Genomic DNA, 17,089 nt, shown 5'->3' with positions numbered 1-17,089 from the left:
AACAGTGAATTTCATGTTTATTTTTCCTCTTTATACCCCACATTTGACCCAAGAGCAGGCTGATGGGAGAACTGTACAGTGGGAGGAGTCAACAAAGGCAGAAGCCCATCTCTCTAGCCTGAGCACAAGTTAAAGAAAAGACCCCTGCAAGCTGGAGAGCATGGGGGAGAATCCTTGTTTGTTATTGTTTTTTTGTTTACTTTCTGGTCCTGCCTTGAGGCTAGCCCTAGTTGTGGAACACTACTATGACGTGACAGCAGTATTTCAGACACCTGAAACCCTGAGATAAGACCTGTCTCTGAGAAAATGGGCCCCTGGCATGTGAAGAGTGGGGGGAAATCCACGTTACAGTTGACCCTTGCAACAGGAGTTTTGAGCTGTGCAGGTCCACTTACACACGGATCCTGAGGAACCACATATAGGGAGAGCTGAATATAAGTTATATTCAGATTTTCGACTGCGTGGAGGGTTGGCATCCCTAACCCCTGCATTGTTCACGGGTCAACTGTATTCTTTTTTTCCTTCCTTCTTTTATCTCTTTTTCTTGAGGGCTTGCTTCCAAAGAATTGTGCAGTAGCATAGGGAGCTAAAACTCTGAGAGAATCTCATATTTCTGGTGAGAAGAACTGGGAGAAGGAGTCCTTGAGAGCCAGAGAGTGTGGGAGAAATGACATGCACAGAAGGCCACACAGAACTTGCGATCTGAAACTGCCTTGAGTGCTTGGTAAAACGAAAGTCAGCATTCCTCAGAGGCTTTTAACAGGACTCAGAGTCTCATGACATAGTATTCAGAATCTCCAGATACAATCCAAAATGAGTCAACCAGGGAAGTCTGACCAATTCTCAAGGGAAAAGATAATCAATAGATGCCAACCCGGTTATTATCTAGATGTTGGGATTATTAAAGACTTGAAAGCAGCTAGTACAACCATGCTCCATAAAGGTGAACACTCTTGAAATGAATAGAAGAGTAGAAATTCTCAGCAGAGAACTATATATATAGAAAAGAACCAACTGAAAATTTTAGAAATTACAAAGTACAACATGCAAAATAAAAAATTCATTGGCTGGGCTCAATAGTAGTATAGAGATGTCAGAGGAAAGCATCAGTGAACTTGAAAGTAATTCAGTAGAAATAATTCCAATTAAGAATAAAGAGAAAAAAAGATGGAAAACAAAAATAAACAGCCCCACTGACCTATGGGACTGTATCAAAGGGTCTTACATTCGTGTCATTGGAGTCCCTGAAGAAGAGGAGAGAGGGATTGGTGCAGAAAATTTTTGAAGAAATTATAGCTGAAAACTTCCAAATTTGGGGAAAGACATAACTTTACAGATTCAAGGAGCTCAGTGAAGCATATGCAAGATAAACTCAAAGGAATCCACACCCAGATCATAAGGAAACTGCTGAAAACCAAAGATAAAGTATAACCCTTGAAAGCAGTTTGAGAAAAATGACTCATTACATATAAGGAAACTTCAGTTTAAAATACTGTGGGAGGACTTCCCTGGTGGCGCAGTGGATAAGACTTCACGCTCCCAATGCAGGGGGCCTGGGTTTGATCCCTGGTCGGGGAACTAGATCCCACACGCATGCTGCAGCTTAGAGTTTGCATGCCACAACTAAGGAGGCTGTGTGCTGCAACTAAAGAGCTGGCTAGCTGCAACTAAGGAGCCCACGTACTGCAACTAAGGAGCCGGCGAGCCTCAACTGAAGGAGCCCTGGAGCTGCAACGAAGGAGCCCACATGCTGCAACTAAGGAGTCCACCTGCCACAACTAAGACCTGACGCAACCAAATAAATAAATAAATATTTTGAAAAAATACTGTGGATTTCTCATCAGAAAACACATTTCGGAAGATGGTGGAACACCGTCGTTTAAGTGCTGAAGCAAACGGAAATGACAACCCAGTATTCTCTATCCACAAAAAATATCTTTCAGGAGTGAAAGTGAAATAAAGACTCCTCAGATGAAGGTAAATCAAGAGTATTTGTCACCAGCAGACCTACTCTGAAGGAAATATTAAATGAAGTGTTCTAGGCTGAAGGGAAATGATACTACATCTTTGTAGTACTGAAAGAAAACAAAAAGCACAATTGTTAGCCCAGAATTCTGTGTCCAGCAAAAATAGCTTTCAAAAACAGTTGGCATAAAAGCAATTTCAGACATGAAAAAGCTTAAAGATTTAATCTGTAGCCTTTTTTTTTTCTTCTAAGGTCTATGGACCTAAATATAAAACCTAAAGCTACAAAACCTCTAAAAGAAAACATATGGAAAAATCCTTGTGACCTTGAATTAAGCAAAGATTTTTGAGATACAACGTCAAAAGCTTGATCCATAAAGAAAACAAAAAGACAAACCACAGGGTGGAAGAAAATACTTATAAATTATATATAATAAAGGACTCGTATCTAGGGCATATAAAGAGCTTTCAAAATTCAATAATGAGAAAACAATACAATAAAAAAAGTGTAAAATCTGTGAATAGACACCACTAAAGAAGACATATACATGGCAAATAAAGCAAATGAAAAGATGTTCAACCTTCTTAGTCATTAGGGAAATTCAGTTTAAAACCACAATGAGATACCACTATACATCTTTCAATTGACTAAAAATTAAATAGACTGACTTTAGCAAATATTACTAAGGATGAGGAGGAATTGGATCTCTGGTAGGAATGTAAAGTGGTGAAATCATGTTAGAAAACATTTTTGCAGTTTCTTAAAAAGTTAAACATGAACCTACCATAAGATCCAGTTCGTTCACTTCTAGATATTAACCCAGGTGAAATGAAGCAAAAGTTAAATGGAGGCTTTTGGGGTATAGAGATTTGGAAAGAGCATTATGTCCAATGTTTCCATGAAAAGGGGGCTGAACAAATAGCAAGTTCAGCAATTTATCTGAATCCTTTAGAGTGCTGACACTGATATCTCAGAGTAACCAACTGGCTCAAAACCTAAAGAGAGACCAGAGCTTACAGCTTACCAGAGCTTGGACTGGGTTTGGTTTCTTGTTGCTCTTGTAACACGCAGTGCTCCCCAAGCTTGGCTTCAAATTCCTCTAGTGATACCCTATGTTTAGGTTGAGGGCTGGTGTGACAGAGTTTTTTTTTTTTTTTCAATGATTGCCCTCAGCTTTTGGTATTTTCTTCCCCCAGCCCCTCAGAGAGGGTTGTTCTCTTGCAGGTTACTTACTTATCCCTCAGTGCAGTGGGCTGGTAGGGATGGGAGGCTGTTCTTTGTTGTTCTAATTAAGGCTGTCTTAGGCAGGCACCCTGTTCCTGGATCTTAGGGTTGTGGCCTTCACTTCTGCAGCCCCCCCCCAAAAAAAAAAAAGAATAGCCAGGAAATAACTGAAAAAGGGAAAACCGTGAGGAAGGACTAGCACTACCAGTCAGTGAAATACTAAGGCCTGTACAGTTACAACAGTGTGGTACTGACACGTGAATAGACAAAGAGACCAGTGGAGTAAAATTGTGTGATGACTGTGTAAAGTGTCAACTCGGCCGTGCTGATGTACATTTTTCAGAATTCTCTGATACAAATGGAAAGTACAGAATTAGACCCAAGGACACATGCAAACTTAGCATATGACAAAGGTGGCATCTCTAATCACTGGGGTAAGCATGTACTTTTTTTTTTTTTGCGGTATGCGGGCCTCTCACCACTGCGGCCCCTCCTGCCACGGAGCACAGGCTCCGGACACACAGGCCCAGCGGCCACGGCCCACGGGCCCAGCCGCTCCACGGCATGTGGGACCCTCCTGGACCAGGGCACGAACCCGCATCCCCCGCATCAGCAGGCGGACTCCCAACCACTGTGCCACCAGGGAAGCCCCAGCATGTACTTTTTAATACATGTTTCTGGGACAACTGAGTAGCCACTTAGAAGAAGATAAAATTAGATCTGTATTTCACATCATATACATGAGTAAACTCTAAAAAGATAAGGAGTATAAATTTTAAAAAATGAAACCATACAAGTACTAGAAGAAAACGTGAGTATATTCTTCTTTAACCTTGGTGTAGGGAAAAGTTTCATAATTATGACTAAAATCCAAAGGCAATAGAAAGGATTGATAAATTTGACTACATAATTTTTTTAAATTGCATGACCCAAACACCATAAAATATAGATAGAATAAACCAGGGGTTTGCAGTAGGGCCAAGTTGTGGTATAAACAGTTATTCTTAATTTATTGTCATGGTATCCTACGTGACATTGCCATTCATTTTATGGCAAAAGCGGAGTGATAGTGGGCTCGTGACTGGGAGGGAGATGAGTAGTTTTGTTATATTGTGCTTCACCTAGGAGCAGACAGCCTGATGCTATGATAAGATGGCCTATTGAATGCTCAGCTGAGGTAGTAGGTTGGAGGAAGGACTCTGTGAGGTTGGGGAATTCTCCTCCAAGATGCCATATGTCCATTGAATCGATTGCCAGTGTATGGTACTGTCACCAAGAAATAAAATAGGCAGGTCCAGAAATCAAGAGGTGGAAGTAGGACTGGCTCCTCTAACCCTCACTCCCAGTGACTCACTTGTAGAATTTATGCTTCCCATTCTCACCCCGAATGTGGATTAGAGGTCCCGGTTCCCAGGGGACAATGTTTTCAAGGGGTGAAAAGGGGGAAGCATTTAACCCATTGACTCCTGGTTCCCGTGGGTTGTGGATTGTCTCCAGTGCAGAAACATCCCACACTTCTGGATTCTACATGTCTGAGTAACAGGTTGGCAACCTAAGGCATCCCACACTGCAGAGTCAGAGCAACCGTGGGGCAGGAAGTGAGCCAGTTTGCACACTTGAAATGATGACTCCTATTGGGTCACTTTGTGTTCTTCATGCTAGTAGACCAGCAGGTAATGAAAGGAGCTGCTATACTTGTAGAGGTAACTGACCTTGATCCCTATCAGGATCTAGGGTTGTTTCTATATAAAGGTGACAGGACTGTATCTAGAATTCAAGGTATTCACTTGAGTATATTTTTGTGCGTTCACGCATGGGAAAATGTTGACTAGGGACTAGGGAACAACCAATGGTCCAACCAGGGTAAATCCAACAAAGGCTCAGATCCCTTGGGATCAAGGTTTGAGTCACCTACCAGACACATAACCAAGATGAGATGAAGTGCTGGCCAAGAGTGAGGGAAATAAAGAATGGGTGGTTATAGGAAGGAGATGATGAATATCAATTATGGCTTTGAAATGTGTTGTAGCAGTATGGGTTGTACCATGTTCTACTCATCTTCCAGTCTCTTGTAGAAATAGTGGATGGTTACCATCTTGAAGACTCAGTGATAGATTAGATTCAGTGGAAGACATATTCAAATGTGAGGGGTGCAAATAATGGGCTGTATTGGGTGCCACTTTTGAGCAACCTCCCGTTTCCTCAGCCTCATCTTTGGTTCCAGCTGTGGCTGTGGTCAACATTGCCATGTAGGGTCCAGCTCACTAGCATCGATAGTGCCTCACTTCAAGCATGTCCTGTGCGTTTTGCTTCCTGCCCTGCAATTTCTTGCACACTCACTGAACTCACATGTGTGAGTTAACATGTGAATGTTAAGAGAATGGGGAGTTAACACTCCGGGGTGAAATCTCTACCAGGGGCTAAGAGCTAGTGGATAAATTCTTTCCTTGTCATCCCTTGAATGTGTGGTTTCTGAGATGTATTTCATTAAGGTCCTCAGAAGATTGGTCATTAAATAACCAGTTGTTTGTGGCAGTGACACACTAGAGAAAACTTCTTTGGGTTGACTTTCCCTCCTCCTTTGTTTACTTCCTTATCTTTTACTTGTCCCTCAGAACACACTCCCAAATAAACTATCTGTATGTAAGCCTTTACTGTCAGGGCAGCCCAAGCTAAACAGAAGTACAGAGCAGGGGTTGGCAAACTATGGCCCATGGCCAAAACTGTTGCCTCATTTTGTAAATTAAGTTTTATTGGAACGTAGCCATGCCTTTTTGTTTATGCATTACTATGGCTACTTCCGTGCCATCAGCAAGCCAAGGAGAGAGGACTCAGGAACCAAACCTGCCAAGCCTCAGTTTTTCAATCTAATAGGAAAAATGCAAATATTTGTGAAAAAGACTGGTTGATAAATTATTTATCCCCAAACAATGGAAATCTGTGCTACCATTAAAAATATATTTTAGATATACTATTTAGACATTTTAATATATATAAGTATCTAAAATTTTAAAACATCTGCCTATAAGGAAAGATTTTCAAGTTATATTACTAAGTAAGATTGAAGGTACCAGAAGAGTGGCGATCCATTGGCATGTATTTTAAAAAGTCTCTGTGGTTGCATATATTTTAAGAACTTTCTTAAGAAAACTTTAAGCAACTGTTCACAATGACTGTCTCCAGTTGAGTGGCACTACAGGCTAGGGTGGGTGAGGAGAGACTTAGACTTTATATTTTATACCTTTCTGAATACTTTGAAAATGGATTGTTATATGAGTGAAATACTCTACCTAATAATTGAAAAATGAACAAAATTGAAGGACTGTCAGTTATTCACAACTTTCTCCTCTTGGTGCCCTAATGGAGTGAGTTGGAGTTGGAGGCTGTTTTGGATTATGTGAGGGAAGTTGAGTGAGGGAGGAGGTGGATAGTCAGTTTGAGGGTAGTATAAATGCACAGAGGACAAGAGAAGGAAGGGTAAAAGAGTGAATAATCTGAAGGTTAAAAACCTTTTAAAATTATGGCCATGAAGTTTTGTAGCTCAGTCCACACTCCTCTGCCTGTTTTTGCAGCTCCACAGAAAGGTCTGAAACCATTGACAATTATTTTAGAAAGCCATTCCTGTGAGAGCGAGACCTCATGAAGTAATCGTTTTAGTCAGTTTCTTTTAAAGAGTTATTTTTAAGTCTGATGAGTTTTTGGGATTTTGGGGGATTTCAGCCTGAGGCTCTCTATATAATCGTCTGCTTTTTATGCCAGTAATCAGTATCTAAAATTATTTTTATATTTAGTTTATGTGATTAATATCTCTTTCCCACTGGAATGTAAGCTCCATGAAGGCAAAGACTTTGTTTTGCTCACTGCCGTATTCTTTTTTTTTTTTACATCTTTATTGGAGTATAATTGCTTTACAATGTTGTGTTAGTTTCTGCTGTGTAACAAAGTGAATCAGCTATATGTATACATATATCCCCATATCTGCCTCCCTCCCACCCTCCCTATCCCACCCCTCTAGGTGGTCACAAAGCACCTCGCTGATTTCCCTGTGCTATGTGGCTCCTTCCCACTAGCTCTCTATTTTACGCTTGGTAGTGTATATATGTCCGTGCTACTCTCTCACTTCGTCGCAGCTTACCCTTCCCCCACCCCATGTCCTCAAGTCCATTCTCTATGTCTGCATCTTATTCCTGTCCTGCCACTAAGTTCATCAGTACCAATTTTTTAATTTTTTTTTTAGATTCCATATATATGTGATACCATACCGTATTTGTTTTTCTGACTTGCTTCATTCTGTATGACAGACTCTAGGTCCATCCACCTCACTACAAGTAACTCAATTTTGTTTCTTTTCATGGCTGTGTAATATTCTATTGTATATATGTGCCACACCTTCTTTGTCCATTCATCTGTCTGTGGACCCTTAGGTTGCTTCCATGTCCTGGCTATTGTAAATAGTGCTGCAGTGAACATTGTGGTACATGTCTCTTTTTGAATTGTTGTTTTCTCAGGGCATATGCCCAGTAGTGGGATTCCTGGGTCATATGGTAGTTCTATTTTTAGTTTTTTAAGGAACCTTCATACTGTTCTCCATGGTGGCTGTATCAGTTTACATTCCCACCAACTCACTGCTGTATTCTTAAGATTTAAAATAGTCTTCTATCCAGTAGTTTTTATATTTATCCAAGGAAGACACTCAATAAATACTTGTTTAATCAGTAGTTGTATTAAGATAATTATGGGGACAAGTGGAATTAGTGAGGGGTGGACTCCACAAAAGAGAAAACTTTAATCTTATGGTAACCAATTTGATTTTTCTCAGTCTGACTAAGGACATGACTGGAAAGGAAGATGTGTACCGAGGCCCAGCCATCAGGGCTCTCTGCAGAATCACTGATGTAAGTTCTTTGTTTTACTGAGGTGTCAAAGGGGACCTATGTTTATCTGCAGGTGACCATGTAAATTTAGTAGGAGTCCCTGTCTGACTTTGTGAATCATCAGCAGAAGAGAAACATGACCACCAGAAAGGCTTTTGTGGCTCTAGGTTTTTTTTTCTTTTCGATTGTTTTTTCCTTTTGTTTATTTAGATTATTCTATTTCTCTCTATATTTACCCTCATGGACTTTTGTCATAGTCAGGGCACATTGCTTGCAGGAGACAAAAACCCATTCGAATTTAGCTTTAAAAAAAAAAAATCTTTCTTACAAAATACAAATCTCTCAGAATTTGAGGTAAAGCTTACAACCAGAACAAGAAATAGGGCAGCTCTATGGAACTCAGCAGCAGATATCTCAGATATTTACTCTTATCATCCATCATTTACCAGGCTCAAGCCCTCTCATTTAAGTATTTAAGAGAAAAGATCTGATTAGCCATCAGCCAACCAGTGGCTTGTTATCTACCTGGGTCCAAATCAGGTGTTTAACCTTGACTTAGTCTGTTGTATTGGGAGGGATGAGGTTATAGAGTATGTTAGGCTGTCCCTTTCTTGGAACTCTGAGAAGGAAAGGTTAAAATGAAGGACAGGCTGGGCATTGCCAAGCAAACTGAATAATATTTCAGCTATATTCATGATCGGGTGTATTTTATGTATATGCTTGCAATCTTCTCAAATTTCAAAGGTTGAGCAGGGTTAAGTGGTAAATCTGGATCCTAGGAGGAGTAATAGAAATGGTTTAGTATTTTTCAATGCTCAGTTACTTTATTGTGGTTGCTTTTGCTTTTAGCATTAAATTGATACCATAAGACTTGACCATTCCAGGGCTAGCTAAGACTCTTCATCTAAGTATCGATCTTGGTGTATTTATGCATCCTTACTTACCTGCCACCACCTTCCCAGTGCTAAGCTTTCTTCCAGATAAATTAAAAAGGACTTTATTTTCAGAGGATTTCCTATTGAGGACTCAGTATAGTAGCATATTGCACATTTAATTTCTTATGAATCTAAAATAATCAGAGATTACAGTTGATTTATAGGACTCTCTGGGATCCATATAAAATACGTGCCCTACACGTAGAGGTATCTTCAGGACTTTAAAAGCATTCCCATTTAGGAATTTCTTTTATAATATCCCTGATAGGTTCAGCCTCTACTTGTGTATTTCTTCCGAACTGGGATTCTTCACTTTGAGATAGTTTATTTCATTGTGGAACAGTTATTCCTCTTCCTTACAAATGTTCCTTCTTTTTTTCTTTTTCTTTTTTTTTTTTTTGCGGTACACGGGCCTCTCACTGTTGTGGCCTCTCCCGTTGTGGAGCACAGGCTCAGTGGCCATGGGTCATGGGCCCAGCCACTCCATGGCATGTGGGATCTTCCCAGACCGGGGCACGAACCCGTGTCCCGTGCATCGGCAGATGGACTCTCCACCACTGCGCCACCAGGGAAGCCCCCAAATGTTCCTTCTTGAAGCTGCCACTTGGTTGTCTGTGTTTTGCCCTCTGGGATCTGATTATTATATGATAAGCCTTTTAATGCATTCTAAATATTTGCACAGAGACAAATATGTGACTTGTTTTTGTAAATTATTTTGAAGTGGTAGTTTTGGATGAAATGTTCTGCTTCAACCGCTTTTTCTTTATGAATGTTCTCAGGGAACAATGTTGCAGGCCATTGAAAGATACATGAAACAGGCCATTGTGGATAAAGTCTCCAGTGTATCCAGTTCAGCATTGGTATCTTCCTTAGTAAGTGAACAAGTAACTGGTTCTCATGCATGGTACAGTTTCTAGTTGCAAAAACAAAGTATCAGTATGATTCTCTCGCAAATGAAATATTTAAAAATATGTATAGATTTCTGTTACTTTATACAATAATGCTTTACCTGAAAGAGGAACATTGAGCAATTAAAATGGGCAGTTATAAAAACAAGAAATTTTCATATGTTTGAAAGGTTTTGGTAATCAGAAAGCTATGTTGTATATATAATACAGATAGTGGGTTAGGGTGGGATGGGGATCAGGGAAGAAACTGAGCTAATCTCTTTCTTTAAATCTTCCTTTATGACCTGCCCTTCTACCTCTTGTCTCTTTGTCCTCTGCTTTTGTTGGTGCCCTGTGTCTGCAGTGTCCTTCAGTCCAAAGTCTACTGTCCCATTACTAAATTTCCTCCCAGGAAGTGCTGGTTGTTTTAGTAATATCTTTTCTTTCTCTTTTTTATCAAAACAAAATTTATTCATGACAGCCTATCACATTGTATTTGATTAAAATTGGTTACTAATGTGTGAATGGATTAGATCATCTGAATCACAAGAGTTGCTGGTTCTGGAATATAATTGGTCAAGTTTTACAGCAGGTACTCTACTTTTTTATGGTACTCTGTTTTTTCTTCCAGGTGAGTTTCCTGGAAGTAAAACCTATAATGTTAACATTATTTAAGTACCATCCTATTAATTATCCATTCCCTCCCCGTCCTTCCCCTCTCATTACTTCCCTTTATACACCTTTCCCAGCCCACAAACATATGCTCACCTTTGCAAAGGGGTCTTGGAGAAAGTGTTTCAGGTTTATTAGTTGTCTCAGAGACTTGAAATAGACTTATAAAAGCTATAACATTGTTTCTCTTTTTCTGGAAATGTCTGTTAGTAATTTTCCAAGAAAACTAACTCATGTTTCTAAACTTTTAGTGACTATGCATGATCTGTTCTCAATTTTTTCTGTATTTAGCACATGATGAAGATAAGCTATGATGTGGTTAAGCGCTGGGTCAATGAAGCCCAAGAAGCTGCTTCAAGTGATAATATTATGGTCCAGGTACTGTCATTGAATCACCTTAGCTTATGTCTCCAGATCATCTTTCTTTAGCCCTACATTTTAGGGGCAGTTTATTGATTCCCCAGATGAGTATTAGCTAAAGGCTAATATTAAGCAGCATAATATTAAGTATATATTAGTGCATATTCCCAAGTGAGTATCCCACTAATTATGATTACCACTGTAGGCCCTGCTATAGTGTTTAGTAGAAACTGTAGGAATGTTTGAGAAGATTCTTATATTCAGTGGTAGTTTGAGATGCTCATTCCAGAGGTCATAATTCATTTCAGTCCTTTGTTTGAAAAATAATTTGTGAAGATGGATGTTCAATTCCAAGCTTTTCAGGCCTTGATTATACTAGACATTAGAAGAACAGTAAAGAGTAATTATCACTTTGCGAAGCTTTAAAACTGTTTTGTTGGAAAGATCTCCTTTTGATATTCATTACGCTATTCTTAATTAAAAGGAACAAGATTAAATGCTTAACTGGCAATTTTATGTAAAGTACTCCATTTATATTTGAGAGGGTACTTATTTATCCTCTTTTAATGTTTACTTCTCATGTTAGCATATTCACTTATGAGGAAGTAGAGTAGTAATTTTTCCCTTGGGAAACATTCTCACCTTCCTAACTCTGATCATTGTGTTTTTACACAAAGTGCCATGATAATTACATGCCATAAGCCTACTTCAGGAGATTAATCCTTTAACCACTAACATAACCACAGATGATTTAAATCCACTAAGCAAGACCTGTAACACTGGTTAAAGCCTTGGACCTGAGAGCCTTTGTACTAACGATGGATGGGGCAACGCTGAACCTGCTAGAGCCATCTTCAGATTGTATGTCACCCCCTTAATACTTACCTAATCTGTATTAACAACTTCTGAGGGTAAATTAGAAACTCTTTATCCTTTCAATCATGCCTGTGTTTGATTCAGTATGAAAAAGATATTCTATTTGTATACATTAAACTTGGGTATCTTTTTATTAAAAATGTATTTCCGTATGATTCTATATTTATGTAAGTTTTATCCTCTTCCTACTCAGCCTTCTCTCTATATCATATTCTTTTTCTTGTTCTTTAGTACCATGCGTTGGGAGTTTTATATCACCTTAAAAAGAGTGATCGCCTTGCTGTTTCTAAGATGTTGAATAAATTTACTAAATCTGGTCTCAAATCACAGTTTGCCTACTGCATGTTGATCCGAATTGCCAGTCGCTTACTAAAAGAAAATGAAGAGGGGTAAGTGTTTTCAGCTAATCCTAAGTAATTTTCCATTTGCTGGTTAACATACCTCAGCGTTTATTTCCTTTATGAATATTTTTTGGGCAATGTCGACTTTACAGATGGATTTGGTGTTTTCCAAATTAAGAAAAAAAATATGGGATTCCAAGAATCACAACTTTTTCTTGTGGCCTCTCCTGTTGCGGAGCACAGGCTCCGGACGCGCAGGCTCAGCGGCCATGGCTCACGGGCCCAGCTGCTCCGCAGCATGTGGGATCTTCCTGGACCGGGGCACGAACCCGTGTCCCCTGCATCGGCAGGTGGACTCTCAACCACTGCGCCACCAGGGAAGCCCAAGAATCACAAATTTTATTTTTACTTTAATGTATGCTGCAGCATATATACTTAACAGATTATGATTGCTAATAATACAATAAATAACAAACTGATATTGAACAAAAAATATTTATCATAGATTATATAGTAACTAAATGTGAAAGCTGGAAGTGACATTAAGAATCATCTTGTTTATCCTTTTTATTTTTATAAAAGAGAATGTTGAAGTACTGCATTTAATAATTTATTTAAAGCACGTGAGGGAAGCTAGTAGAAATACACATTCATAAGGTTCTTATACTGTTCATGAAGTAGTGTTATAGTATCTGATGGTAGACTGTGATAATATAAGGATGAATACTGTAACCTCTTGAGTAATCACTAAAAAAACTAGGAGATATAAATGTCAACAGAGAAGAAAAAATGGAATATTGAAAAAAATATTCAGGGCTTCCCTGGTGGCACAGTGGTTAAGAATCCACCTGCCAATGCAGGGGACATGGGTTCGAGCCCTGGTCTGGGAAGATCCCACATGCTGCGGAGCAACTAAGCCCATGCACCACAACTACTGAGCCTGCGCTCTAGATAGAGCCCGTGAGCCACAACTACTGAGCCCATATGCTGCAGCTACCGAAGCCCATGTGCTTAGAGCCTGTGCTCTGCAACAAGAGAAGCCACTGCAATGAGAAGCCCACGCACCGTAATGAAGAGTAACCCCTGCTCGCTGCAACTAGAGAAAGCTCGCGTGCAGCAACAAAGACCCAACACAGCCAAAAAAAAAAAAAAAAAATTTCAGCTGAGCTTCCTGCTTTCAGTAATGGTAGAGTAGCTTGGTTATATTAGCCCTCCTGCAAATAATGATTATATCATTAGTCCAAAACTGTGTGTCCGTGAAACAAAAGAACCCACACTATTTGAAAGTACTGGTGAGTGGTGAAAAGCAGGCAAAAACTGGAGGGAAATTACTGCATGGAAGACAGAAACTATACTGGGTGAGATTTGTGTATATCTGGCTGGTCTCTGAGGGCACTCCACAATTTTGGGGTGTGGGATCATAGAAAGCCATAGTATTTATGGACAGTGGGGAGAGAACACAGTTTGAAATTAGAAGAATGATGAAAATTTAGGGTGGAAATCCTGGGAAAGAGGGAGCCACAGATACAGTGAGCCTCAGAATCAATTTCAAACTCTGCAAAAATCTTTGGCTGACTACTCAAGGGGAAGACTCCAGTAAACCTGTCAAAAAGCAGTAGCTGTCAGCTGAAAGAACTGAATGGAGAGTTCACTTGCAACTCACCATGGAGAAGATAACGTTTGGAATTTGATCCCAGCTCAGTTAACTGCCTGCTACAGGAACATCTTAGATTCTAGAGTCTTTGCATTATATCGTTCACAATGTCTATATACAGTAATAACTAAAAAAATAAAAATAAAATTGCTAGAAGTGCAAAGAATTTGGGAAATGTAACCAGTAGTCACATTTTACTATAAGCAGCAAGAGGAAACCAGGTCATACCTTCACCACTTTCCTTGGAAGTTCCCTCAAGTAAATATCCAAAAATTACAAATTCTGCTTTCCACATAACTGTAGGACAGTTTCACTGAGCTCTGTGCCAGTACATAACAAGGATCCACCTTACTCCATTTTACAATAACAAGTTTCTGACTTCCTTCTGATCCTCCAAGACCAGCTTTCTACAAGCAGTCTGTGAGCCCTCACTGCCTCTCCTTCAAGACCAAATTTATAATAACAGTCCGTCAAGGCATTTTAGATTTTCTTCATTATGCTCACTAGAATTCTTCCAGCCTCTGCCTATTGTCTGGTTCCAAAAGCAGTTCCACAATTTTAGGTATTATAGTAGCACCTCACTTCCAGGTACCAAAATCTGTATTAGTGTTTTATTGCTGCCATAACAAATTACTACAAATGTAATCACAACATCCATGATCTCACAGTTCTTTAGGTTAGACATTGGTCTCATGGGGTAAAGTTAAGATGTTGGCAGTGTGCTTTTGGTTACTGGAGGCTTTGGGAAAAAATCCACTTGCAATCTCATTAAGGTTGTTGGCCAAATTCATTTCTTTGTGGTTATAGATTGTAAGTCCCTATTTCCTTGCTGGCTGTCAGCCAGGGGTTGGTCTGTGCCATTTAAGGTAACATATTCACAGGTTCCACGGAGGAAAGCATGGACATCTTTGGGAAGCCATTTTGCCTGCTACAAGTACAATAACTGAAATGGATTATTTGCTGGATGAGCCTAACACCAAACTAGAGATGGCTGAGGAGAGTGAAAGTGTTAGTGCATTTGAAGATAGTGCTATAGAAAGTAACTAATTTGAAGAACAGAGAACAGATTAAGGAAAAATAAACAGAGCTTCAGAGAACTGTGGCATAATATCAGGTGGCCTACCACTTGATATATGATTGGAATCCAGAGGGAGATGTGAGAGAATGGAGCAAAAAAGGTATATGAAGAAATAATGAACAAGTATTTCCCAGTATGCATTTATTCTAGAACTGTAAGGTTGACCTAACAGTCAAAAATCAACATAATATTCCTCATCTAAAGAATAAAGGAGGGCTTCCCTGGTGGTGCAGTGGTTGAGAGTCCGCCTGCTGATGCAGGGGACACGGGTTCGTGCCCCAGTCTGGGAAGATCCCACACGCCGCAGAGCGGCTGGGCCCGTGAGCTATGGCTGCTGAGCCTGCACGTCTGGAGCCTGTGCTCCGCAATGGGAGAGGCCACAACAGTGAGAGGCCCGTGTACCGCAAAAAAAAAAATAAATATAAGAATAAAGGAGATAAATCCTAACATCTTGATGCTAAAAAGCAATTGATAAAATTCAGTGGCAATTTGTAATTAAAAATATCTTTTCAAAGCAAATAATAGAAGGGAACATAATTATTCTGATAGGAGTACCAAAAAATCTACAATAAGCTTTATACTTATTGGTGAACAGTTAAAGGCTTTCCCTTTAAGATTGTGAATGAGACAAGGATGCTTGCTAATCCTGTTTTTTAAGTAACATTTTACTGGAAGGCCCTACTTGGTGCAATAAGTTAAGAAAAAAATTAAAAATCTAAAGATTTGAAAGATGACATGAAAGTGTCTTTGCAGACAACATGACTGTGTATATAGAAAGTGCAAAATAATCTATATATTACCTATTAGAATTGATACATGAATTTACCAAAGTTACTGGATAGGCTAATATCCAGAATCAATTTTATTTCTACATACCAGCAACTGATCAATAAGATACAATTTTGAAAAGATGGTACCATTTTAATTAAAATCAAATCATTAGGAATAAATCTACCGAAAATTGTATACATCTCTACACAGAAAATTATCAAATGTTATTTAAAGTAAGACTTGAATAAATGGAGGGATATGTCATGTTTTTAGATTAGAATATTCAATACTGTAAAGATAGCACATCATCTTATTTTGATTCATGAATTCATTGAACCCTCAATCAGAATTTCAATTGGCTTCTTTTAAATACCAAACAGAAATGCATACGTTTGTGTGTCAAAAGACATACCAAGGACACCTTTAGTACTGTTTTTCATAATAGCCCTGAAATGGAAGCAGGCCAAAGGTCCATCACTGGTAGAATCAAAAAAATAAATTGTGGTATATTCATATAGTAAACAGTATGCAACAGTGGAAATGAACATATTACCATTGTCAAATGTAACCACATGGATAAATCTCAAAGAAGTCACATACAAACAAATACATTCTGTATAGTTTTGTATAAATTAATTTCAGACTTAACTGGCACAACTAATCTGTAGTATTTTTTTGTTTGTTTTTGTTTTTGCGGTACGCGGGCCTCTCACTATTGTGGCCTCTCCCGTTGCGGAGCACAGGCTCCGGACGTGCAGGCTCAGCGGGCATGGCTCGCGGGCCCAGCCACTCCGCGGCATGTGGGATCTTCCCAGACCGGGGCACAAACCCGTGTCCCCTGCATCGACAGGCGGACTCTCAGCCACTGTGCCACCAGGGAAGCCTACCGTGATGAATATTGATGTTAGATGGAAGTAAAAGCATGTTAAGTTTTTGTGGTTTGTTTTTGTTTGGGAGGAAGATATTGTTAGTGATATTAAACTTTGTCAGAAATATATATGGGTTAGTAACTAAGAATATAAATGGAATATAAAGCTTTAATAATGTTGAAATAAAAATGGAACAAAGAAAAGTTGATTGAAGGTTGGTAAGGAAAAAATAATAAAGGCAAAGTATATAAATAGAAAAAAGAAAATAAATTGGATAGAATTAAGTGTAAATGTGTTAGTTATCTCTTGCTGTGTGACAGAATTAGCCCAAAACATAGCCGCTTATAGCAGACATTTATTATCTCACAGTTTCTGTGGTTAGGAATTTGGAAGTAGCTTAGCCGTCTGGTTTTGGTTCAGGGTTCTTCATGAAGTTGCAATCAAGTTGTCAGAGCTGTAGTCATCTGAATCTGGAAGATTCCAATTTCATTCATGCAGTAGTTGATAGGCCTCAGTTTCTTCCTGGCTATTGACCAGGTGCTTCGTTTCTCACTTTGAGAGCCTTTCTCTAGGCTGCCTGGA

The 17,089-nt window shown here is 39.3% G+C and overlaps 1 protein-coding gene across 3 annotated transcripts in view; it reads left to right on the top strand.

The window, feature by feature from the left end:
- Positions 1 to 17,089, top strand: part of COPG2 (COPI coat complex subunit gamma 2) — a 131,135-nt gene that overhangs the window by 23,101 nt on the left and 90,945 nt on the right. For all 3 annotated transcript variants that reach the window (XM_079931401.1, XM_079931402.1, XM_079931403.1), the window contains 4 exons: positions 8,010 to 8,085; positions 9,779 to 9,871; positions 10,850 to 10,936; positions 12,026 to 12,183. In XM_079931401.1, coding sequence (XP_079787527.1) covers positions 8,010 to 8,085; positions 9,779 to 9,871; positions 10,850 to 10,936; positions 12,026 to 12,183 — 414 coding nt within the window. The remainder of the gene's footprint in view (positions 1 to 8,009; positions 8,086 to 9,778; positions 9,872 to 10,849; positions 10,937 to 12,025; positions 12,184 to 17,089) is intronic.

This window comes from Stenella coeruleoalba, assembly GCF_951394435.1.
Source record: "Stenella coeruleoalba genome assembly, chromosome: 9".
Taxonomy (NCBI): Eukaryota; Metazoa; Chordata; class Mammalia; order Artiodactyla; family Delphinidae; genus Stenella; species Stenella coeruleoalba.
Note: the sequence above shows the minus strand (reverse complement) of the source record. Positions and strands in the feature narration are given on the sequence as shown.